This window comes from Sorex fumeus, unplaced genomic scaffold (assembly GCF_029834395.1).
Source record: "Sorex fumeus unplaced genomic scaffold, SorFum_2.1 ptg000053l, whole genome shotgun sequence".
NCBI classification, from domain to species: Eukaryota; Metazoa; Chordata; class Mammalia; order Eulipotyphla; family Soricidae; genus Sorex; species Sorex fumeus.
Window position 1 is genome coordinate 450,704 of NW_026606110.1, and position 24,241 is coordinate 474,944.

Consider the following 24,241-nt stretch of genomic DNA (forward strand, 5'->3'; position numbering starts at 1 on the left):
GAACCGTTGAAGCATAGATGAGACAGATAGGTTAGAATTTTTTTTTCCTAAACTCAAGCTGTCAGCGTTAAAACTCATCATCCTCTAGTTATGGGTGTCATCGTGGAAATAATAATCTGGATCCACTCCACTCATTTATACGTGTGGCCATCCTTGTACCCGTCCACCAAACATTTATTCAAAGTCTAGTGTGTACTATACATACAGAACTAGTATATAAACATGTTATTCTACAGAGTAGAGAGTCTGAGAAGGGGACTCAACAAGCTTTTGCAATGAAAGGATTTTTTTTCCCTTTCAAGGTCAGCAATTGCATTTGTTTTTGTTCACTGATATATAACCCATCTCCATTGTCTAAGCATAGAATCTGGCTTAACTAAGTATCTGAGACATTTTGTGAATTAAGGTTTTGTTTCTTAGATTCTTTTTTTTTTTTTTTTTTTTTTTTTATAATTTATTTATTTATTGAATCACTGTGGGAAAAGTTACAGAGCTTTCGGGTTTAGGTCTCAGTCATGTAGATACCAAACACATTTCCCTTTACCAATACTCATTTTTAACCCCAAACCCCAATAGACCCCCACCTCCCACCCCTCCCAATACTTTGTGAGGCAGATGAGTTCTAGTTAATACTCTATCTACTTTGACTAGATAGATTATTTCGATAGAAGATGCACAATTATTGTTTAGAGTTTACGACCCCCCCCCCCCCCAATCAGACATGCTGAAACAGCGTTGTGAAATGATTTGCTTTCTACAACTTGGTTTAAGAATAAAATGAGGTCGCGCGGCCGCGGTAGCGGCCGCGCGGTTTTGAATTTCTGCTATTTTACTTATTGACCCTGGAAGAATTTCTATTAAAAGTTAGCTAGTTAAGAGATTGGTTGCTGTGCTCTGGAGTCGTGGCCGTGCCGGAGAGCCGCTCGTGGGGGGCAGCTGGCGACCTCGGTGGGGCGTGGGGGACGGCCCACAAAGCCCCCCTTCCCATGAGGTCCCCGCCGCTCCCCCGAGCCCGGCTCAAACCCGCTTTCCACAAGGCTCCCGTGCGGCCGCCATCTTTCTTTCCAGAGAGGAGCGGGCGGGCTGGTCAACGCCCTTCCCCCTCCGGGCAGGCTTGGTGGCGCGGATCAACACAAGTCCATTTGCTTTTCTGCTCCAAGCGGCTGGTTCTCTGTGCTAAGTCCTTGTGCCTCCGGGGCCGTGGCCGTGCCGGAGAGCCGCTCGTGGGGGGCAGCTGGCGACCCCGGTGGGGCGTGGGGGACGGCCCACAAAGCCCCCCTTCCCATGAGGTCCCCGCCGCTCCCCCGAGCCCGGCTCAAACCCGCTTTCCACAAGGCTCCCGTGCGGCCGCCATCTTTCTTTCCAGAGAGGAGCGGGCGGGCTGGTCAACGCCCTTCCCCCTCCGGGCAGGCTTGGTGGCGCGGATCAACACGAGTCCATTTGCTTTTCTGCTCCAAGCGGCTGGTTCTCTGTGCTAAGTCCTTGTGCCTCCGGGGCCGTGGCCGTGCCGGAGAGCCGCTCGTGGGGGGCAGCTGGCGACCTCGGTGGGGCGTGGGGGACGGCCCACAAAGCCCCCCTTCCCATGAGGTCCCCGCCGCTCCCCCGAGCCCGGCTCAAACCCGCTTTCCACAAGGCTCCCGTGCGGCCGCCATCTTTCTTTCCAGACTGTTTCTTAGATTCTTAAATCCACGATCAGGTTGTTAGAATGAGTTCATTTAACCTGCAAGTCCTTTTCACTCCCTGTAGTGGCTTGACCTTGATTGCCAAAGTCGACTTGGTAGCCAAATGTTTAAATTCTGGTAATTAGTGATTGAGCTTAGTCACAGGTGATGAGTGATTTATTTTTAATAGAAGCAGAAGGCTTATGACAAGCTCAGAAAAATCTGCTGGCATTTTTAAGACATTACACCAGGTTGCTTAGGAAAATTGCTTTTCTAGCAAATGAGATCTATTAGATTATATAAGCTTCTTGCAAGGCAACTAGGAAAATAACTTAAAATTGCATCCATTTTGCTATTTAATAGAAGAAATCACCTGTAAAAAAAGTATATTATGGGGAATTGATTAGATATTTGATGGCATTTTCTTATGATTCAAAAGTTAATGCATATTAATGTTTTGCAAAAGTTGTTAGATTTCTAAAAGAAATAGCAAAATTTACATTTGATTACTACATTTTTTTAAGTTGGCATCTGGTTTGTGATGACTTAGTTAACCCTCCATTTTAAAAGTCAAGCTATAAATTTAAAACTATACCTCAAGACAGTGTTTATGAAATGCATTAAACCCTATGGAATGTTCTAGTGCAATCCAAAACCACAGAAAGTTCCAGAGGTTTGATGTTTGAAAAGTGTTTTGATCAGTGACAGACTTGGAATTATTGCCAGTTGATTCCTGAAATCTTTTAGCTGAAAACCTATAGGAACACATTATCCAGATGTTTATAAAATGACATTTACTTACGTCCTGTTTATTCTGACTTTGTGGTAAAAATACATTCGCCTGATTCAAAGTGCCAGATGAAAGTATTTTGCATCAACTAAATATTAGGTAATTGCTGCTTCTCAGATCTGCATCCTCTGCCTCCCTGGGAATGACACCCTCCCCTCACTCACTTTATCCAAGACACGGCGGGAATTCGGGCACTTCTGTGGAATTTCATGCAGATACTGAACTCCGAATAATTCTCATACCTCCCCCAGCTCCCCTCTTTCCTCCTAAAAGCGTTGTCTCTTTCAACAGTTTAATTTCTCCTACGTTTGAGCTAGATTATTTATTAAAACTTTAAAGAACGGGAAGAGAAACAGTCACTCAGCAGAATCTAAGCGAGAGAGGCGGTGTGCTGAGTAGGGAATTCGCTTTGAAAGTGGCTGACCCAGGGTCAATCCCTGGCACCCCATATGGTCCTCCAACCTCTCCAGGAGTGATCCCTGAGCCCAGAGTCAGGGCTAATTCCTTGAGTACTGCCAGGTACTGCCTCCTCCCCCCTCCCCAAGGTAAAGGTAAAGGTAAAGGCCCTCCCGTTGATCGTCGATTTGCTCGAGCGGGCCCAGTAACGTCTCCATTGGAGACTTTGTTGTTACTGTGTCTGGCATATCCAATACTCTCGGTAGCTTGCCGGGCTCTCCGAGAGGGGCGGAGGAATCGAACTCGGGTCGGCCATGTTGGCTGCGTGCAAGGCAGACGCCCTCCCCGCTGTGCTATCGCCCCGTGCAAGGCAGACGCCCTACCCGCTGTGCTATAGCTCCGGCTATCGCTTTGTTGTTGATTTATCTGATACTGAAAATCCTGAAAATCCACCAAAAAGCTGTTAGAACTCATAAATGTATTTTTAAAGTTAGCATGATACAAAGCCAATTTAAAAAGATCAGTCATTTTTATATGCAAATAACCAACTACTAGAGAGAAAAGCAAAGACAACGTATAATTTCTAATCACATTAAAAAGAATAAAATGCCTAGGAACAATTTTAATCAAGAATGAGAAAACTGTGAGGCATTGGTGAAAGAAACTGAAGAATACAAAAATAACTGGAAGGGTGTTCTTCAAACCTAATGTCCAGGGGCTTGGAGAAAAATATTGTTAAAATGCTAAGCCTTTTCCAGCTCCTCCAATGTAAGCTCATCTACCAGAGACTCACTAATAAATCTCAAAAGAGAGCGACAAGTCACAGAAAATATTTTTGGACACCTGCACATAGCTGAGACATCAGAACGCCCCAGAGAGGGGTGGGTAAGCCCAGTGCCCTCCCAAACAGAGCCCCTGCAGCCATCTGCTCCTACAATCCAAAATCACCACCATCCCCCTGGCCAGACTCCATCGTCTCTGGACCAACCTCACCAAGGAATTAACTTGCTGAAAATTCAGGTATGTGGGTTTTGTGACTGAAATCTCCAGGCTTTCTGGGAGTCAGGATGGGCTACCTCCCCCCACCTCCTTGTATTTCCAGAATCTCTGGCAGTCGTGTCCACACCCCCAAACCACCACCTAGTTAAAAATTGAACACCAGCTGTACCACCCCGTTCAAAATTCTGAACCTCTTGAAGCGAGCTACCACGAATGCAGCTGTGTGACACCTTAAACTCTACAGCACTGATAAACCAGTTTTAGCACACCAGATTGATGGAATATAATGTAGAAAGCAATGAATCTCGATTAATAAAATATAGACACAGAAGGCTTAACCTGTAAAACCATTTTAGTAATCTCTTATGCAAGGGCTTAAGGACTCCCTGGTGAGATACAACAGTCACCATGAACTTTCTTCTAAAGAGGTATTTTTTGATCATTCCTTTAGCAAATCATTCAGAACAAGCAAGATATAATAAATTATTGTGGGCCGGCTATGAGGGCAGGCTGAAGGGGTGGTTGGGAAATTTGGAGCCAGTGGTGGAGGGAAGGTGTGATGGTGGTGGGATTGGGGTTGGAATATTGAAAGCCTGGAACAAATCATCATGGACAACTTTGTAAACCCATTGTTTATATAAAGTGTAGGGGGAAATTTACATATGTAGGCCTTACCCATTTTATGTAAACTCCACAATATATTTTGGAATTAAAGCAACATCGAATTGCTTTAAAGGTTTTATTAACGACAGGTGAGACATGATTACTATAATGAGATAAAAAAAAACATAATATACCTTAGATTCCAGAGTTGAAAAATTGCATATGTAAATGAGAATAGGCATTCTATTATATTGTACTCAATTATTTTAATTTTCTTACTTACAAAGGTCAAACTCATACAGTTACCCAAATTGACTCTTACTGATTTATTTTCTGATCATTCTGTTTACCATTTCTTAAAATTTTGTGGGAATAAGCAGTATAAAGTAAATTTGTTCTGTGCCCTAGGGAGCAGGTTGGGGTTGGAAGGAAACTGGGGGTACTGGTGGGGGGAAGGTCACACTGGAGGTGTTGAAACACTCAATGCTTAAAACAACTCTATTATGAATAACTTTGTTAAGGGGTGAATAAATCATGATGTCTTTAATAAAAATGAATTAAAGATTAAATAAAAGTTAAAAAAATATAAATAAAATCAAACGCCAAGACTGCCCAAAACACTCTCCATCAGTGTGCTAATAATCCCTTCCAAAATACTAGCAGCACTTTTCACAAATAGAAAAAAACAATTCTAAAATAATCTTGAGAGAGAAGAAAGCTGGAGGTTGTCACATTTTCTGATTTCAAATATTGCAAAAGAGTAGGAATCCAAGCCTTATGGTATTGTCATCAAAACACACAGAGTGTTATGTGATTTCACATTTGCGGAAACTTCATTCTGAAGTTCTGAAGCATGCACGGTACCACAAAAAAGAAATATTAGAGCAGGCATAGAGATCAGCAGAACAGAGTGTAGAAATAGATTCACACAGATATGGTCACCACACAAATGCACGCAATTTGGGGGGATATTGATTAATTAGATGGGGAATATTAATTAGATGGGGATTCCTTTCATTATTCAATATATTTTTATTATTGTTTTTAAAGGAATGCTTATTGAGACACTTTCAGTATTCGAATATTAAAAGCACACCTTCATAGACCTTCACGTACATGTCTTTCGTGTACATGTCTTACATGCCTTAATTTTATACTTGAGTTTGTATCTCAATAAGACTGAAATTAAAGGACTATTGTTTTAACAGGTTGGATTTGGGTCTGTTTGGGATCAGTGTATGCCTGAGCTCTCCTTGACTAACACACCGATTCATCAGTGTACTCGACTTACTGTCCTAACCAGGTGGTCCGTGACCCCTACGCTTACCAAGTCACCCCAGTGGTCCCTACACTTAAATGAATCAGGTGCTTGCCCCTCAGCACCCTTTCAGATATTTCCACCATTGCAGGATATTTCCCCAGACACACTTTAGTCTACCTTCAAAGTGATCTTTCAATAGCTCAAAGCGTCTCACACACGTTAATACTTTTATTCTTATAAATGGGCCCACTCGAGCAAATCGATGAACAACGGGAGGACCGTGACCATGAACATTTATGATTAGCCTTGTTGATTTTTTTTTTGCCTCTTTAAATTTTTAGCAGTATTAAAGTGAGAAAAAGTTGTCATTTCCCTACCATCAACTTCTTTCATCCCAAAGTTCCTTCTCTTCCTTGGGCCTAAAGCTTCCTGTTGCTTATTCTCGTTTACACATGACTTGGCGTTTTCTCTGTCAAAGCAGCAATTTTCATGTTGCTTTATAGGCTTTATAATTAATTTCATTTTGATGGATGAAAATTGTTCATTTGAATTGAGCGCCTAGTTTAGACCAGTTTCCTTACCTCTGAGCTTTAAGGTTGACTGCCGTTAAAAATAAAATAGGGGCTGGAGTGATAGCACAGCTTGTAGGGTGTTTGCCTTGCATGCAGCCGACCCGGGTTCAATTCCCAGCATCCCATATGGTCCCCCGAGCACCGCCAGGAGTAATTCCTGAGTGCATGAGCCAGGAATAACCCCTGTGCATCGCCGGGTGTGACCCAAAAAGCAAAAATAAATAAATAAATAAATAAATAAATAAATAAAATAATAGGAGCTGGAGAGATAGCCTTGTCAAGCTTGACATCAGGAACAACACAGGATCCCACAAGCAATACCAGGAGGGACTCCTGAGCATCAAGCCAGGAGCAAGCCCTGAGCACAGGCAGGTGTGGTCCAAAATCCAAATAATAATATCAATCATAAAATAAAATAACATTCTGCTGAAAAGCATGCTCTGGATAGATCCACCAAAAACAGGGAAATCAGCTCAACCTGGAGTGCTACGCCAGAGAATTCAATGAATGATATTTTCATTGTTATTGGAAAAAAAATCAGGCTGCACTCAATCGCTCTAAACCTATCTCCTGGAGTGTTTACCTCTGGTTTGCAGGACAGTTTCAGGCTGGACAATGCCAGCACAGGGGCAGTTGATGGACACTTTCTCACTATTTCTCTTCTGAACCTGTCTTGAGAGGCAAACTGATTAGCCCCACGTTCACGTCTAATTTCATTCTCCTATAGCATAACCTCATTTCGAAACCTTAAATCATTCATTTTGTTTGTTATATTTTGGCTCCTTCCTAAAATCAATTGTAATTTCATAATACCAAGTTTTTTTTCCCCCTCCATTTAGACCGTTTGGATGGCTGCCAGCAGCCGCGAAGGCAATGACAGAGGAAAAATTCCAAACATGTTTAGAGCGAGGGGAAATTATGGCAGAAACTGTGGCTCCCCAAAGTGTTGGCTTTGGAGGGGGAACATGCCTTTTCTTATGGAAGTTTGAGTCGGTTTGTAGCTGCCCACATTAAGTCCATAAATCTATAGTCACACTTTGCATAAAGCTAATATTGGTCCAAGTAAGTGTCAGTTCCTCGAGAGTGGGGATTGATTCTTTCATTGTTCCTCTCGTGCTGTCTCACACATGGCATGCACCTGGGTGAGATGAGATGAGCTCCAGAAATTAACAGTTCTCCGTGGAGATGCTCTTCCCACCACCCCACCCCCAGCGCCCCAGCATTGGCAAGTACCTATATTTAAATGAGCTTTTTTTTTTAATCCTGGTGAAATCTTGAACTTTCCAATATTCAGGACTAACAGTATCAACACCATCTGGAAATTTGATAGAAAGCCGTATTCTCCTGGCCCCAAGCTGGACCCGGTCCACTGGAGGTGGGTGTGGTGTCAACATGTGAGCTGTATCAAGCCCCCACATGCTCCCGCAGAGACCCCGTGGCCAATGGGCAATAGAGTTTGCCTGGGAAAACACCAAAATTAAAGTTAAGGGGAGAAATTTGGTGCAAGATATCAGGTTAACATAGTTTTCTTTTTTCCCACACCATTCAATGCTAGGTACACTATTTAAGTGTTTTTAAGCTCTTTTTTTTGGGAGATAACTTTGGTTTACTGCATACTTTGGGAGTTAGGGTTACTCTTGACATCCCCACCAGCCCCAACCAACCAGTTCCTCAGGGGCTGGTCCACACACACGCTCCATGGGACCATCCCCACTTACTCTCACCCATAATGGTTCAATGTAAGGATCTGGTTTTGCTTGTACTCCGTGGTGCTGGAGATTACCTGAGTCATCCTGTGGTGCTTAGGGGAGCACCAGCGCGGGACTCAGCAGTGCTTTTAGACCATGTGGTGCCAGGGCTGGAAACTGGGTTAGTTGGATGGCAAGACACTTGCCTCTCTCTCTAATCCCAATGTCGGATGACATTCTTAACAAGCTGGGTTGTCGATTTCCTCAAAGAACTAAGTGAGTTCAAAGAACTCAGTTGACATCACACCACGTTCAGATGTACCCTTTGTAGTTAGTGTCCATGCTGGATTAAGTTCTCTTTTTGGGGGGTCTGACATTATTTTATCTGCATGTTTCCAGGACTTTTACTTGATATGCAATTCTTCTCTTTTCTATATCCTTGCCCAAGTCCTGTGTTGAATTGTTTCTAAAATTTCACATTAATACCCAGAGAACATCTTCATACAGATAGTTTTTCCTCTCTTGTATAACATTGCCAACAATTTGTTCTCCAAAGCAGAATGACTAGAAAAACAGAGGAATTTCTATAGGTTCTACCACTTGCTGGGGCATCACTCTAGAAATATCAAATTAATGTAGAGTGCCAACAACATGGGATATGTGTATATTTCCCCTAATGGTTTACACAAAATTGGATTTTACTTTAATTTATGTGTGTAATGGCTCTTTAAGGAACAGATATCATTGACCATTCTCACAGTTTTGGGTGTACTGCTCAGTGGTATTAAATACGTTCATAATGTTGTGTAACAATCAAGAACCACTATCTCTGTAACTCTTCATCTTGTAAAACTGAAGGTTGCATATCAAACAGTAACTGGCCTACTCCCCTCAGTTATCCAGTCCTGACAACCATTATTCTACCTTCTTTCTCGATGATTTTGAGAACTTTAAGAAGCATGTGGAATCATGTATGATATCTCCAGAGTTCAACCATGTAAGTTTTCCAGAATTCCTTGCTCTTGAAGGGCAAACTCCATTCTATTGTATATAGCTCTTATTCGTTGGTTTTCTGTTTTGTCTTTCCATGGGAATGAGTTGTTTCCACATTTTCCCAAAGTAGTAATGATGCTATGAACATGGTCTTAGATATATGAAATCTCTCTCAGCCCTGTATTCCCCTCTCCAAAAGTGGAATTGCCTGATCACTAGGTAATTCTCTTTTTGATTTTTAATTTTTGTTTCAATTGAATCACCGTAAGATATACCATCACAAAGCTATTCATGACTGGGCTTTAGTCATACAATATTCCAACACCCATATCTCCACCAGTGTACGTTTCCCAGCTCCAATACCCCCAATTTCCCTCCCACCCCCCCCCACCATGATCACTCCTGCCTGCCTCTATGGCAGGCAACTTTCTCCTCTCTCTCTCTCTCTCTCTCTATATATATATATATATATATATATATATACACATATATATATAGCTGGAGCGATAGCACAGCGGTATATATATATGTCTCTCTGTCTCTCTATGGTTTTATATCTCCTTTTGTCCTTTTTTGTGTATTATAGTTTTCAATACAGATACTAAGAGGTCATTTTGTTTGTTCAGGGTGTTTGGGAAGATACAGCTGGAGAAGCTTTTTTACCTGAATGGCTGCTTTGGGGTGTGGATGTGACTGCTGGGGCTTCTGGAAATACAGGGAGGTGGGAGGAAGTAGCCCATCCTGACCCCAAGAAAGCATGGAGATCTCAGTCACAAAACCCACATACCCTAGTTTTCAGCAGGTTAATATCTCGATGAGGTCTGTCCCAAGACGGTGGAGTCCCATCTGGGGGCATGGTGGTGATTTTGGATTGTGAGAGCACGTGGATTCTGGGGACTCTGTGTGGGCAAGCACTGGGCTAACCCACGTCCCCTCTGATGTACTCCAGTCTATTCAGCCTTGCAAGGGTCTGAGATTAACTGTGGCCTTTGATCTCTTTCAAGATTTATTTTGGGTCCCTGAAGCAAGGCCAACAAATGAGCTTGTCTAGCTGAGCCAGAGGTGGTTTGTGGGCATGGCTCACGTATACCTAACTTTGCGATTTGTGGGTATCGGGGAGCCTGGAGGCACCATCTGGCTGCTGATGCACTCACCCCTCAGGTCCAGCTGGACCTGCTGGTGTCGCCACACCCCCTGGGCCCCAGTGGCCAAGGCACAAGCAGCCCTGGGAGGGACTGGGACCAGGGCCAGGGCTGCTACTGTTTTGGGCACTCTGGGTGGCCACGGCCACCAGTCCATCAGGGCCTGCCCAGGGGGCATGAGGCCCCATCCCAGGTCTCTAATGAGTTGACATTCAAGGAGATTTTCCTCCATAATATGCTGTGGTCAGCGCGGGCTGGTCTGGGGAAGAAATAGCATTCAGTCGCGAGGGCCCCGTGGTGGGAACGCAGAGCATCCCTCAGTTCCAGGACCCGTGCCCCATGGCGGTGCCAGTTGGACCCAAAGGGCCCCATTCAGACACGTTCAAACTCTGCTGTCGTCCGTAGCACAGAGCTGTGGTAGTTGGAGGCTGCTGTCCTCACGGTCCCTCACCAGTCCCACTCTGACCAGCACTCTATGACGGGCGGCCGGCCGGCCAGTTCCTGTCACTCTCCTGAGACTAAGGTTCAAGGGACACCCACATTCACTCATGCAGACACCTTATGACCCCATCTCCTGCTCAGAGCGCAGAGAATTGCTTCCTTGGGCCAACTCTGGCGCTTGCAGCGGCACCATCAGCGTCTTGACTGGAACCTTGATTTTGAAATTGAAGGCACTTGACATGTGACAACATTGCAAGAGTTTAGGTGCGTGTCATGGAAAACTCCCATGTGGCCCTACAGCAGTAAGTTCGCCTTAAGAAAAGCCGTTTCCATCCTTCATGGCACCAGTGTCCCCTGTGTCCCTGTTTCGCCACCCTCCTTCCTTCCCTGATCCTTCCTGCTAACCGCTGAGCATCCTTATGGTCCAAATATTTGGTTGGGTTCTTTTCACACCATACCACAGAGGAGTGAAGTCATATGGCATTTTGTTTCTCCACCTGGCTTATTTATTATTATTATTATTATTATTATTATTATTATTAGGGCTGGAGCGATAGCACAGCGGTAGGGCGTTTGCCTTGCACGCAGCCAACATGGCCTACCCGAGTTCAATTCCTCCGCCCCTCTCGGAGAGCCCGGCAAGCTACAGAGAGTATCTCGCCCGCACGGCAGAGCCTGGCAAGCTACGTGTGACGTATTCGATATGCCAAACACAGTAACAACAAAGTCTCCAATGGAGACGTTACTGGGCCCGCTTGAGCAAATCGATGAACAACGGGAGGACCGTGTGTCACCATGTCATTATTATTATTATTATTTTATTGAATCACTTGTGAGATACAATTGCAAGCCTTTATGTTTGAGTCTCAGTCATACAATGATCGAATACCCATCCCTCCACCAGTGCACATTCTCCACCACCAATGTCCCCAGTATACTCTCCCCTTTCCAACCCTCCCTCTGCCTCCATGGCAGACAATTTCCCTCATACTCTCTCTCTCTACTTTGGGGCATTATGGTTTGCAATACAGATACTGAGAGGCTATCACATTTGGTCCTTTATCTACTTAAACATCAATCTCCCATCCCGAACAATTCCTCTGATCATCATTGACTTAGTGATCCCTTTTCTATCCCGGCTGCCTTCTCCCCCAGCTCATGAGGCAGGCTTCCAGCAATGGAGTAATCTTTTTTTTGGGGGGGGGTTGGGTCACACCCCGCGATTCTCAGGAGTTATTCCTGGCTCTGCACTAAGGAATCACTCCTGGCGGTGCTCAGGGGACCATATGGGATGCTGGGAATCGAACCCGGGTTGGCTGCGTGCGAGGCAAATGCCCTACCCGCTGTGCTATCACTTCAGCCCCAATATGGAGCAATCTTCCTGGCCCTTATCTCTACTCTCCTTGGGTGTCAGTTTTATTTTGTTATTTTATATTCCACAAATTATTGCAGTCCTTCTATGTCTGTCCCTCTCTTTCTGGCTCATTTCACTTAGCTTGATACTCTCCATGTCTATCCACTTATAAGCAAATTTCATGACTTCATCTCTTAAAAGCTGCATACACCTGGTTTATTTCACTAAGCATGATTTTCCCTCTGTGCCCTTCCATGTTACTACAGATGGCGGAATCGTGTGTTTGACTGCTGCTGAGTAATATTTCACTGTGTGCATTATTGGTTTTATTTTTTTCTTGAGAAATCACCTTGTTTTCCAGTTGATATTTTTCATCGGCAATTCAGGAGGAATCCAGTTTCTCCACTTCTTTGCCAACACTTATTTTCTGCTCTTTGATGGTAATTATTCAGAGTAGCATCAGGTGTGATGAGGTGATGTCTCTAAAGTTCTGGAATGGTTAATGATGCTGAAATTCTTTTCATGTTTGGTGGCTATTGGTGCCTCTTTCTTGGAGATTTGTCTCTTCAAGTCTTCTGAGTTCTCTGTCTTCTGAATATTGATCCTTTAGCACAGGAATTATTTATTCCTTCTTATTATGTAGCACGGTCCTCCCGTTGTTCATTGATTTGCTCAAGCGGGCCCAGTAACGTCTCCATCATGAGACTTGTTGTTAATGTGTTTGGCATATCGAATACGTCACGAGGAGCTTGCCAGGCTTTGCTGTGTGAACGAGATACTCTCGGTAGCTTGCCGGGCTCTCCAAGAGGGGTGGAGGAATCGAACTCGGGTTGGCCATGTTGGCTGCGTGCAAGGCAAATGCCCTACCGCTGTGCTATTTATTCCTTTTTATGGTTGTCTTTGTACCTGCAAATATTGTGGTTTTTTTGATGCACAAATACCTTCACTATTATGAAGTCTTACTATCTATTTTCCTTTTGTTATCTCTACCTTTGGTGCCATGACCGAGAAATCATTGCCAGATCCAATGCCATGAAGAATTTTTTCAGCCTTAGGCCTTACACTTAAGTCATTAATCAATTTTGAGTTCATTTTTTGGTGAACAATCTTCAGTAAGAGTCCATGTCATTCTTTTTCATGCGGACACCCAGTCCTCCCAGCACCACTTGTTAAAAAGACAATCCTTTCTCTGTTGAATTGACTGAATTGGCACAGACCTTGCGATTGCAGTGACTTAGAGAAACAGGAGTATAGAGCTGGAGAGACAAAATAGCAGGTAGGTGTTTGCCTTGAATTTGGCTGGCCCGGGCTCAAGCCCTGGCATTGCGTGTGGTCCCTCGGACAGCTCCAGGAGTGATTCCTGAGCACGGAGCCAGGATTAGATCTTAGCACTGCTGAATGTAGCCCCCAAACAAAGAAACAAAATTTAGAATATATGGGTTTGCTTGCCATGCTTCACAGTGAATGACGTTAGCTGCACCCTAGACTTCTCCATCTTCACTCTCTCACCTTCTGTGTTAAGGTTGCTAACTGTGGTCCTAAGAAGTGTGTTGCTTCTCCAGATCTCCATCCCTGTTCTCCATGAGAAGAAACAGGAAAGGCACGAAGGTGGATAAGTTTGTCTTTGTCCTCCACAAAGAGCACCGCTAGTGTAGCACCGAAGCAAAAGCAAACACATTTTTTTTATTAAAAATTTTTTTAATAGTGAGACATCATGAGGTACAGTTGCAGACTTACACAATTTTGTGATTGGGTTTCAATTATACCATGATCAAACACCCATCCCTCCACCGGTGCCCATTTCCCACCACCACGGATCCCAGTATCCCTCCCACCCCCCATCCCCCCATCCCACCCTGCCTCTGTGGCAGGGCGTTCCCTTTTGTTTTCTCTCTCTTATTGGGTGTTGGCAAAGACATTTTTAAAAAATATTCAATACGGACTTCTAGAATTTGCTATAATGAACGATGCAATTTTAAATACCTTGACTCTATGCAGATAGGGCTGGAGCGATAGCACAGCGGGTAGGGCGTTCGCCTTACACGCGACCAACATGGCCGGACCCGAGTTCGATTCCTCCACCCCTCTCGGAGAGCCCAGCAAGCTACCGAGAGTATTGGATATGCCAGACACAGTAACAACAAAGTCTCCAATGGAGACGTTACTGGGCCCGCTCGAGCAAATCGACGATCAACGGGAGGGCCTTTACCTTTACCTTACCTCTATGCAGATACACAACCACATTTGTATTTTGATTCTTGTCCCTATTTTGCATTTTACAGTTTTTCTTATAATAATATTTTCTATGACCTGTATTTTACTTACTGGTGATAGTAGGTTATGGTATCTTTTGGGAGGTCTGTTATGCTCAGGGTTTACTCTTAGCTCTATGCTCCCGGGTCATCCTGGTGGTACTCGGGGGACTATATGCAGTTTTGGGGATCTAACCAGGGTTGAATTCATGGAAAACACCCACCTTACCCACTGTACCATCTTTCTGGCCCTATAATATGTATTTTGTAAGCCGATATACTGAATCAAGCTTCAACACAAATGAACCTTAATACAGTAGGTTTAAAAATCTAAACAAGAAGTTCTTTTATTATTTATTCTTTGGAGTTATATGTGTTACATTTCCTTATTTTAGAGAAAAAGAAACCAAACATCTTCCTGGAGGCTGTGAATGTTAAAAATCAGTTTCTTCTTCTAGGCATTTTGACCCTCCTCCTCCTCATTCTTGGGGAGCTGGCTATGTGGGGCGCCATATTTGGAAAAGGTCCACCTCTAACATCATGTGTTTCTAATAGTCTGTTTTATTGAGACTTGCAAGGGATAAGATAGGAAATGAGGTTGTGTTCTGTTCATGTGGAGTTCATCCTCAGTATGGAGGAAAATTGAAGAACTGGACATTTTTTAAAAATTTTTATTAGTGAAACACCATGAGGTACAGTTGTAGATTTACAAATTTTTGTGCTTGGGTTTCGATTATACAATGATCAAATACTCATCCCTCCACCAGTGCCCATTTTCCACCACCATGGATAATATCCCTCCCACCCACCCACCCCCATCCCACCCTGCCTCTGTGGCAGGGCATTCCCCCTGAACTGGACTTTTTAAGATCGCTCTTGCATCATTTTGGATGAATCACAGGAATTGGAAATGAAATTTGTGAGCCAAAACTCAATCATTATATTACATAGATTCTCTTGTGATCAGTTTTTGGCTTTGTTTTATTTTGTTTTTACCTTTGGGAGTTGGAAAGAGTTGGAATACCCTTTCTGTTTTTTCTCTCTGTGGTAAGTGAATACTTGGCTTTTGTGTTGTTAATGACAGTATGAATATCTGAGATTATTTTTATAGCTGCTAATGATAGTATAAAAGTCTGCAGTGAATTTACTCCTCAGTAGTAGATCTAAAATTTTTTTTTCAAAGAGAATCTTCAAACTGATTTTTAAGTCTAACACACCTTTCTAATAAACAGAATAAGTATTCTTACTAACAACGAAGAGAGATAAAACCTTCACAGAAACAAAAGACAGCTTCAAACACTATTTACACCCCAGTAACCTTTCTCTGTGAAATGTTCCCAGCTTGGTTTGTGTTGTAAAGGACCTTTATTTTAGTCAAAAAAAGACCCTGTAAAAACCTGTATGTGCTCCTGGGTGCACAGAATTGTCCTCTTGTTGGATATTTTCATCTCAGCTGACATCCTCGTTATAACAGTTGGTTTGAGCTTTGCAAAATTTGAAATGCTCAGGAACATAAAATGCCCAGAATCTTTTATAAGGAGCTCGATAGAAGTGATTGTCATCAAGGGATGTGGCAAGAAGTTTACACACTTGCTAAATGTGTCACTTACTCTTTGCAGGTAAGATACTCAGCCCATTTCATATGCTGTCATTTTGCACAAAATACACACAGACTTGAATGAAATCTGAAACACCAGATTTAGACTTGCATTTCAAATGTTCATTTTATATACGGGGTCTTCACTTTTGCAAGCATAGAGACCCACCCACTTTGTTTTCATACATTGTGTAAACGTGATTTATTGGAGGGGAGGGGCTTGGCAGAATGGTGCCAACCTTGTGGTACACAGGACTTACTCCTGGCTCTGTGGTCAGGGATCACTATTGGTGATGGACCTTATACTTAGTAGGGATGGATCCTGGGCTGGTTCATGCAAACCACATGCCTCAAACTCTGCACTGTCTCTCAAGCTCCAAGCATGCATTTTTGAATGAAAAAGATATCAAATGTTTCTCCCTATTGAGACGGATGAAACGTTAAACTTCTTACTTTGGTAATTTTTTTAAATAATAGAAGTTTTGTTGGGGTGTCATTCATATGCTCTCACAATTATTTAGCCTTCAAACGCATACAATTCGATGGGTTCACTGTATTCATAGAGTTGTGCAAACTACCATTTTCTGATTGTAATATTTTCATCATCTCTCCGAGAACAAGCTCTCACTCCCTTTTCCCTCCCCTCCCTTACCCCCAACTAGCCCTCCCACTTCCTTTCCATCTAAAATTGAACTCTTACCCTCAGGCCTTTAGTGTTTTTTGATTTGCCATCTAAATGGAGTCTTAGAACAGTTCCTTTGTGATAGGCTGATTTCACTTAGTTTAATGTTGTGAAGGTTCATCTGTGTGGGAGCCTGAGTCAGTGTGTGACTTATTCATGGGTGAATACCATGCCATTGTATGTTTAGACCATGTTTTGCTGCTTCTTTTATTTCCTAAAGGAAATGCTAGTGTATTTCCATCTTTCCTCTCTTGAGCCCTGCTTCTGTGAATATTTCTGTGCACATTTGTGTGTGCCCGTGTATTTTCTCTTCTCGTTTGTGCCTAGAAGTAGAACTTCTGGGTCACAGGGCGACTCCAGATTTAACTTGTTCTGGAACTTTGGCCCGTTCCCCAGTGGCTTCGCCCATCACATTCCCACCAGCTATGCACAAGAGTTCACATTTTTCCATGTGCTCCCCAGTACGTGTTGTTATTTGCCTTTGTGATGTGGAAGGAAGGAAGGAAGTTTAGTTTTGAGTCTTGCATTTGATTCACCTTCCCACTTTGGGTAATGACAGTTCAGCATCTTTGCCAGGGCTTGTAATTCATTTGCATGTCGTATCTGGTGAAATGTCTATTCACATTTTCATTTAGGTGGTTGTTTCATTATTGGGCTTTGGAGAGTTCTGGATCCATTTGCTATATAAGACCCTTATCTGATGTATGTTCCCCAAAATGTCCCTTCATTCTCTGGATTGTCTTTTTCCCTTGGGTGATAAGTTCAAAGAAGTTGAAGAGCTTGATAATTCAGTTTGTCTCTTTTGTTGGCTATGATTTTGGAGTTGTATCAAAGATGTGTTTTCCTTACTTAAGGTTCTGAGGATTTGAAGCTCCAGCTTTTGCCTTTAGGTCTATGGTTTATTTTCAGTTAATATTTTGCATATTGTGACATCGAAGTGCAACTTGATAGTTTTGCTTGTAGGTAACTGGTGTGCTCAGCATCATCTATCAAAAATATTTTTTCTATCCCCCTTGAACTATCTTGTACCCTCTTGAAAGCGAAATTACCCTTGTTGTAGCAATTGATTTCTGGGCTTTCAGTTCTGTCCTATTGATCTACATTCTATCCTTATATTACCACCAGTCTTGATTACTATAGATTTGCAGTAGCTTTGGGAATTTGAAAGTGTCAGTCTCTGACTTTGTTTTACTTTTCCTATTTGGCTTGTTTTATTTCAGTCCTTTGCTTCCCTATTTGAGTTTAAAGGATCAGTTTGTCAATTTCTTCACAATGATAGGTGCAATTTTGCTATGGATGGTGGAGAATACATAGATCAATTTGGGGATCAATGCCATTTAGCAACCCATAAACATAGGCTATCTTTCAAATATTTAGACCCCCTTTGATCTATTTCAACAATATTGTGCATGTACAAATGCAAAATATTTGTGGGTTTTTTTCTTCTTTTTTCTGGGAGTCACACCCGGCGATGCACAGGAGTTACTCCTGGTTCATGCACTCAGGAATCACTCCTGGCCGTGCTTGGGGAACCACATGGGATGCTGGGAATCGAACCTGGGTTGGCTGAGTGTAAGGCAAATGCCCTACCCACTGTGCTATTGCTCCAGCCCCCAAAATATTTGACTATGTACAATCTTGCACTTCTTTTCTTAAATTTATTTGTGGTATTTGATTCTTTCTATGGAACTTACTATAAATGGAACTGTTGGCTTAATTTACTTTTTAGATTGCTTATTGCTGCTGTATTATATTATTGCTACCACTCAATTTTTTAAGTGTTATGTTAATTAACCGGAGTGATAGCACAGCGGTAGGGCATTTGCCTTGCACGCAGCCAACATGGCCGACCCGAGTTCGATTCCTCCGCCCCTCTCGGAGAGCCCGGCAAGCTACCGAGAGTATCTCGCCCACATGGCAGAGCCTGGCAAGCTCCCCGTGATGTATTCGATATGCCAAACACAGTAACACAAAGTCTCCAGTGGAGACGTTACTGGGCACGCTCGAGCAAATCGACGAACAACGAGAGGGCCTTTACTTTACTTTATGTTAATTAAGACAATGTGTTTAACAGTAGTATTTAAAGTTTTGGTCTTGGGGTGCACAGTCATGTCATCTCCTCACCACCAAGTGCCCAACACCCCCAAGCCATGCCCTTTTGTCACCTCCAGCCCACCTACCCTCACCCCAATCTGGTATTCTCATCAGACAACTTATTTTTCAATATCAATATTTTTTAAACCGCCTCTTATTTAATATTGTATCCTGCACACTTGCTAACTTAAGATTCTAATAGGTTGTTTTTTGTAGATTCTTAGAAGTTGCATAACCATGCAGTCAACGAACAGAGGTCATTTCACTCCTTCCTATCCTGCTTGGATTCCACTTAGTCCTTCTGGCTACAATTTCTAGTATAATGTTAAGTAGAAGTGGAGAGAGCAAGCAATTTGTCTTGTGACTGATGTTGAATGCAGTACTTACTTGTCATGGATGCTGAAGCAGTCAGTCTTCTCCCATTAAGCTGAGTGTTGAAGTGTTGGGTTACACGGGAGATGCCATTTGCCAGGTTTAGGAATTCCAATTTGCTCCTTAGTGCACTGTTTTTTCCCCCTCATTAAAAGGGTATGTTGGGGCTGGAGTGATAGTACAGTGGGTAGAGCATTTGCTTTGCATGCGTCCGGCCCAGGTTCGATTCCCAGCATCCCATATGGTCTTCTGAGGAGTAATTCCTGAGTGCATGAGCCAGGAGTAACCCCTGTCTGTGCATGGCCAGGTATGACCCAAAAAGCAAAAAAAGAAAGAAAAGAAAAGAAAAAGAAAAGAAAAGAAAAGGGTATATTGTATTTTGCCAAAAGACTTTGTAGCATTTGTTGAGATAATCATGTAGCTTTTGGGATTTTGCCCTTTACTGATATATAACACTGATTATTTTCAGATTATAAACTAACCTCTCATTCCAGGGATAAATCCTACTTGGTCCTTGTACATGGTTCTTTTTGTATGTTGCTCATATCAGTTCTATGTCATTTTCTTGAGGAATTTTTGCCTTTATATTCATGAGGTCACTGTCACTCCCATTGTTCATTGATTTGCTCAAGCGAGCTCAGTAACATTGTGAGACTTGTTAACTGTGTTTGGCATACCGAGTACTCCATGGGTAGCTTGCCAGGCTTTGCCTTGCAGGTGAGATACTCTCAGTAGCTTGCCAGGCTCTCCGAGAGGGGCAGAGGAATCGAATTCGGGTGGGCCATGTTGGCTGCGTGCAAGACAAATGCCATTCGTGAGGTCTTTTTCTTTACTATTTTTTGGTGATGTTGGTTGTAGCGGCTTTGTGAATGAGTTGGGAAGTATTCCCTCCTCTCTGGCATTTGGGAAGAGTTTGTGAGGGATTGGCATTAATCTTTCAATATTCTAATTTTTCTTCTTTGTGGCCTCCTTGCAGTTGCCTCTTTGCTATTTATTGTAAGATTGCAAGTGTGGCTTGTGAATGGGGACAGGAAAGTGGTGTTTATACTGATTATCCCCCTGAAGTACAATTGACAGTGAAAGAATGGGACTCTAATAAATGGTTTAGTCTTCATTCTGCCTATTTCTGGTAAGCAGGGCTAGATCATTTACCTCTGGAGATCTTGCTTCATCGCGCAATCCAAGAACTTTAATGATTTGAATTCACAACCACGGTTGGAGGAGGTCTCTCGCCACCCTCCCTCTGTCCAGCCTTGGGCACACACGCACCTGGCCCCTTGCCCCGTGTTCAGATCTCCTGCTGTGACTTATTAGCGCATAGGGGTTGAGAAACATCATTTAAAAGGACCTTTAAGAAGTGTTAAACTGACCTCTTGAGTCAGAGTGTCTGAGAACAAGGAGAATTTGTTGAATCCCAGACATCACGTAAGGTAAAAGGAATAATAAATAGATTGTCTTCCTACATATTTCAAATTATGTTGGTCATTAATCACTCCACCAACTCAGTGGGGGGCGGGGGGGAGAAGCAGCACAGAAGGAACAATCACAACAGCCGGTGTTTACGAAGTCATGACCTTGTGCCAAACATGGTTTTCAACCTTTGTCTGTTTCATTATCTGTGCTGCTCCTCATGGCAATGTTATGAGGTCTACAAGGTCTCCACTGACAGGACTTGGAGATATGGATCTGTGGGAAAAGAGTTTGTCTCTGTTGTTAGGATCCTGCAGGGATAGAGAAAGGGAGAGGCTGAACCCAGGCCCGGGGACATCCAGAACCCAAAGTGAAGTTGGATTAGGGTTTGCAGAACAAGGCTTCACACTCAGGGTTTCTGTAGTATGACTTTCAAGTTTTGAGTCATCTGTCTCTTTCTTGAGAGCAGAACATTCATCGGCATTTAAGAAGTGTGTGTGAAGGGCATATTTGGATGATGTGAAGGATGGGACTAGATTGTCTTTCTCTGTAGAGGTAATGTAACAGACAACTCCATAAACTTAACTGCAGCATTTATTGGGGACTTCATGTTAAGAAGCAGAGTGGGTTGAATTGAACCAAACCTGCACAATAAACCAAAATGTAGGAATTCTGAAGATGTCCCCACCTTGCTAGATGAAGCCACAGAGACACAGAGACCTCCCTCACTCGGCAGAATTGGCAGTAAGTGGCACAGCCCAGACTTGATGCCAGACAGACTGGTCCCCTGAGACGTTTGGTCTGCTGTTTCTCTAAGAAAATAAGCAGTCACTTCACGGGGTGCTTCTCACTCAGGTCCCCTAAGGTCCCTCAGGATATTCCAAGGAAGCTACAGGTGAAAAATCGAGGGGAGGCCATGGCATGAGGCCAAGAGCCAACCATAGAAACGGGTGGGGATGGGGGTCAGGAAACAAAGCTGGAAGGGGTCACTCAGGGATGAGCTGGCTCTGTGTGTTCCTGCACCTGCAGGCGAGAGTCACTGCAAAAAACCTGAAGGTGCTCCATTGTGTAGATGTACCAAAATGGTGGTGGAAAATGGGCACTGGTGGAGGGATTGATCATTGTATAATTGAAACCCAAGCACAAAAATGTGTAAGTCTACAACTGTATCTCATGGTGTCTCGCTAATAAAAATAAAAATAAAAAACAAACTGAAGGTGAGTCAAGGCTCTTCTGTAAATCAGAAACAGGTAAAAGCAAGGACAGTAGGGAAACAGTTGGATGGTCTGCGGGCTGCTGTCAGCTGTGTCTCGCTGTGGGAATTGATTGCTGGGCTGGGCTTGCTTTGGAAAACTTTTGGTCTCCAGGGAGCCTGGGGTGGGGTGAGGCGGGGGGGGGGGGCGGGGGTATCTGGGAGTGTTTGGTGTTTGGATTCGTGTCTACAGGTGAAAGAGGAATGGTGGGGAGGAACAGTTTGGGAGATGGCATTTGATGCGCTCCATTAGTAGGTAGAGAGATGAGACGGCAGAGTAGATTCATGGAAACGGATTGCGAATGTTTCTGGGAAGGTCACACGCATCTGGAAATGAGCAGGAAATGTTCTACCAGTTGGACTGACCTACTTCTCTGTTGGGGTCCAGATCGTAGTAAAATCGGGTGGGGGGAGAGGGCGCAGGGATAATTCAGTTTCCCAGACATTGTTTCGGCATTCCAAGACCATATTCTCTGAGTGGTGTTAGAACTAAAAGATGAGACGTCTGTGTTTGGGGGCTGATGGGAGAGAGAAGGGAGCTGGGTGGCTCTGGGCCAGACTTACCCCAGGCACATGGTCTTCCATGTCTCACCAAAAGGCCACAGAGCTCCCGGGGTGGCGCATGTCTTGGTCACTAAGGCACCGTTGAGAGTTTGAGGCAATTTCTGCTGGCTTTGAGGCAATTTCCCTTGTGGAAAGGCTCATGCAAATGAGTAGACTCAACCCCACAGAACAAACAAAAAACAAAACAAACACACACTGTCCTCCCGTTGTTCATCGATTTGCTCGAGCGGGCCCAGTAACGTCTCCATTGTGAGACTTCTTGTTACTGTGTTTGGCAACTGAATACTCTCGGTAGCTTGCCAGGCTCTCTGAGAGGGGGGCAGAGGAATTGAGCCTTGCTCGGCCAGGCTGGCTGCGTGCAAGGCAAACGCCCTACCGCTGTGCTATCACTCCAGCCACAGAACACGTTCCTAGAAATGATCAGCCAGCCGTGGCTCCAAAGCTACTTTGAACAGTAAGGTGGGGAGGGTCGGGCTGGCGAATCACCTTGGAGCCCAAAACAAATCATTATCATCCACTTCTGCTAGGCCTTGTGGACTCCCAAGGAGAGGGGTGAGCACTGCGGTGGTGCCTGGGGCTCGGATGCAGGCAGTGACCCGTCTCTCTCCCACAGCCCTCACACAGGCATGCAGGAGTACCAAGAGAACGTGCCCAAGATCCCTGCTGCCTGCATCACCGTGGAGGATGCGGAGATGATGTCCCGGATGGCCTCACAGGGCCATCAAGTCATCGTTCACCTGAAGATGGGAGCCAAGAACCTCCCAGATGCAGATTCCTTCAACACCGTGGCTGAGATCGTCGGCTGGAAGTACCCAGACGAAGTAAGTGGGGGCAGTGCAGGGGGGGGTGTCGGGGCACGGGCTGGTTTGCTTTTATCCAGAGCAAACACAGGCCAGTGAGAGCTGGTGTCTTCAGGAAATCCTCCTTCAAGAGGTGGGTGCCCACACCCCTCCTCAAAAAAAAAAAAATTCTTCCTCCACTGACTCAGCTGAAGGACAGAAGAGGTCCAGAGATCCAGGGTGAGAGCTGGGTGTCAGCCTCCAACTGCTTCAGTTCCCCTGAGAATGAGGCTCCTTGAAATCTGGATGCAAAATTAGCAGGTGAAACTGCAGCGCCCCCTGAAGCCAATAGTGTTGGCGGCGCAGCTTGAGGGAGGCAGTTCCAGAGGCCCCGTGTCGCCATCCAGGCCTGGCCCTGGCTCTTCTCTGGCACCCGGGGATGCTGTCCTTGATCCTTGGTCCATGCTGGGCCCTCGTGGGTTCTGTCCCTCAAGTTTACCACTGTCTCCACCGTATGTTGCCAGGTCTGAGGCCTGTCCCTTGAGGACTGTAGCCCCACAGCTCTGGGTCCCTTTGGCATCGTGGGGTTCTGACGGCAGGGGAAGAGTGGAGCCTGCCTGCTACCCACCAGGGCACAGGTCAAGAGAGAAACTGCCGTTCATCCGCCCATCCAGGCATGGGGTCCAAGAGGTGACCTCAGCTGTGTTCCTCGGTGTGGTCTTATTCTTCCCGCAGCCTTACTACTTCCATTATCTGTCAGGAAAGCTACCCTTTATATCAGTGAAGTTAAAAGTGAGATATCGGGGGCCGGAAAGATAGTACAGAGGTAGGCTCTTGTCTTGCACGTGGCCGATCCAAGTTTGATCCCAAGCACAGAACCAGGAGTAAGCCCTGAGCACTGCCGAGTTATCCCCAAATGACCAAAATCAATGACTCGAGCGACTGATTGGGTTAGCTGGATGTCTCCCACCCTGCTGGAATTGGGGAGTCTGACCTGGGCACCCGTGGGCAGCTGACCACTTCCCTCTGTACTGTGTGAACTGTCTGATTTGATCCTTTCAGCCCCACACGGGCAACTCTGAGCCCTTTGTGCCAGGCGAAGAGACGGGCAGAGCAGCCCCGCTGGTGTGCGGAAAGAGACTCCCACCACCCTCTTGACAGGCATTTTTCTGAGTTCGATTGTTAAAGTTTGGGTCTCTTGATTTCAGTGTTGTTGACTGTGTGGTTCCATCTTTCCTGAACACCAGCTTTGTGTCGCGATTTCCTGACCCGGCCCTTTCTTCCCATCTGTCCCTTGCCCACCCCCATCCAAGGTGCCTTTCTTTCCTTCTCCTCCCTA

The 24,241-nt window shown here is 44.4% G+C and overlaps 1 protein-coding gene across 1 annotated transcript in view; it reads left to right on the forward strand.

The window, feature by feature from the left end:
• CPQ (carboxypeptidase Q) overlaps positions 1-24,241 on the forward strand; it is a 294,821-nt gene that overhangs the window by 113,886 nt on the left and 156,694 nt on the right. Inside the window, exon 4 of the mRNA XM_056124932.1 lies at positions 22,737-22,944. Coding sequence (XP_055980907.1) covers positions 22,737-22,944 — 208 coding nt within the window. The remainder of the gene's footprint in view (positions 1-22,736; positions 22,945-24,241) is intronic.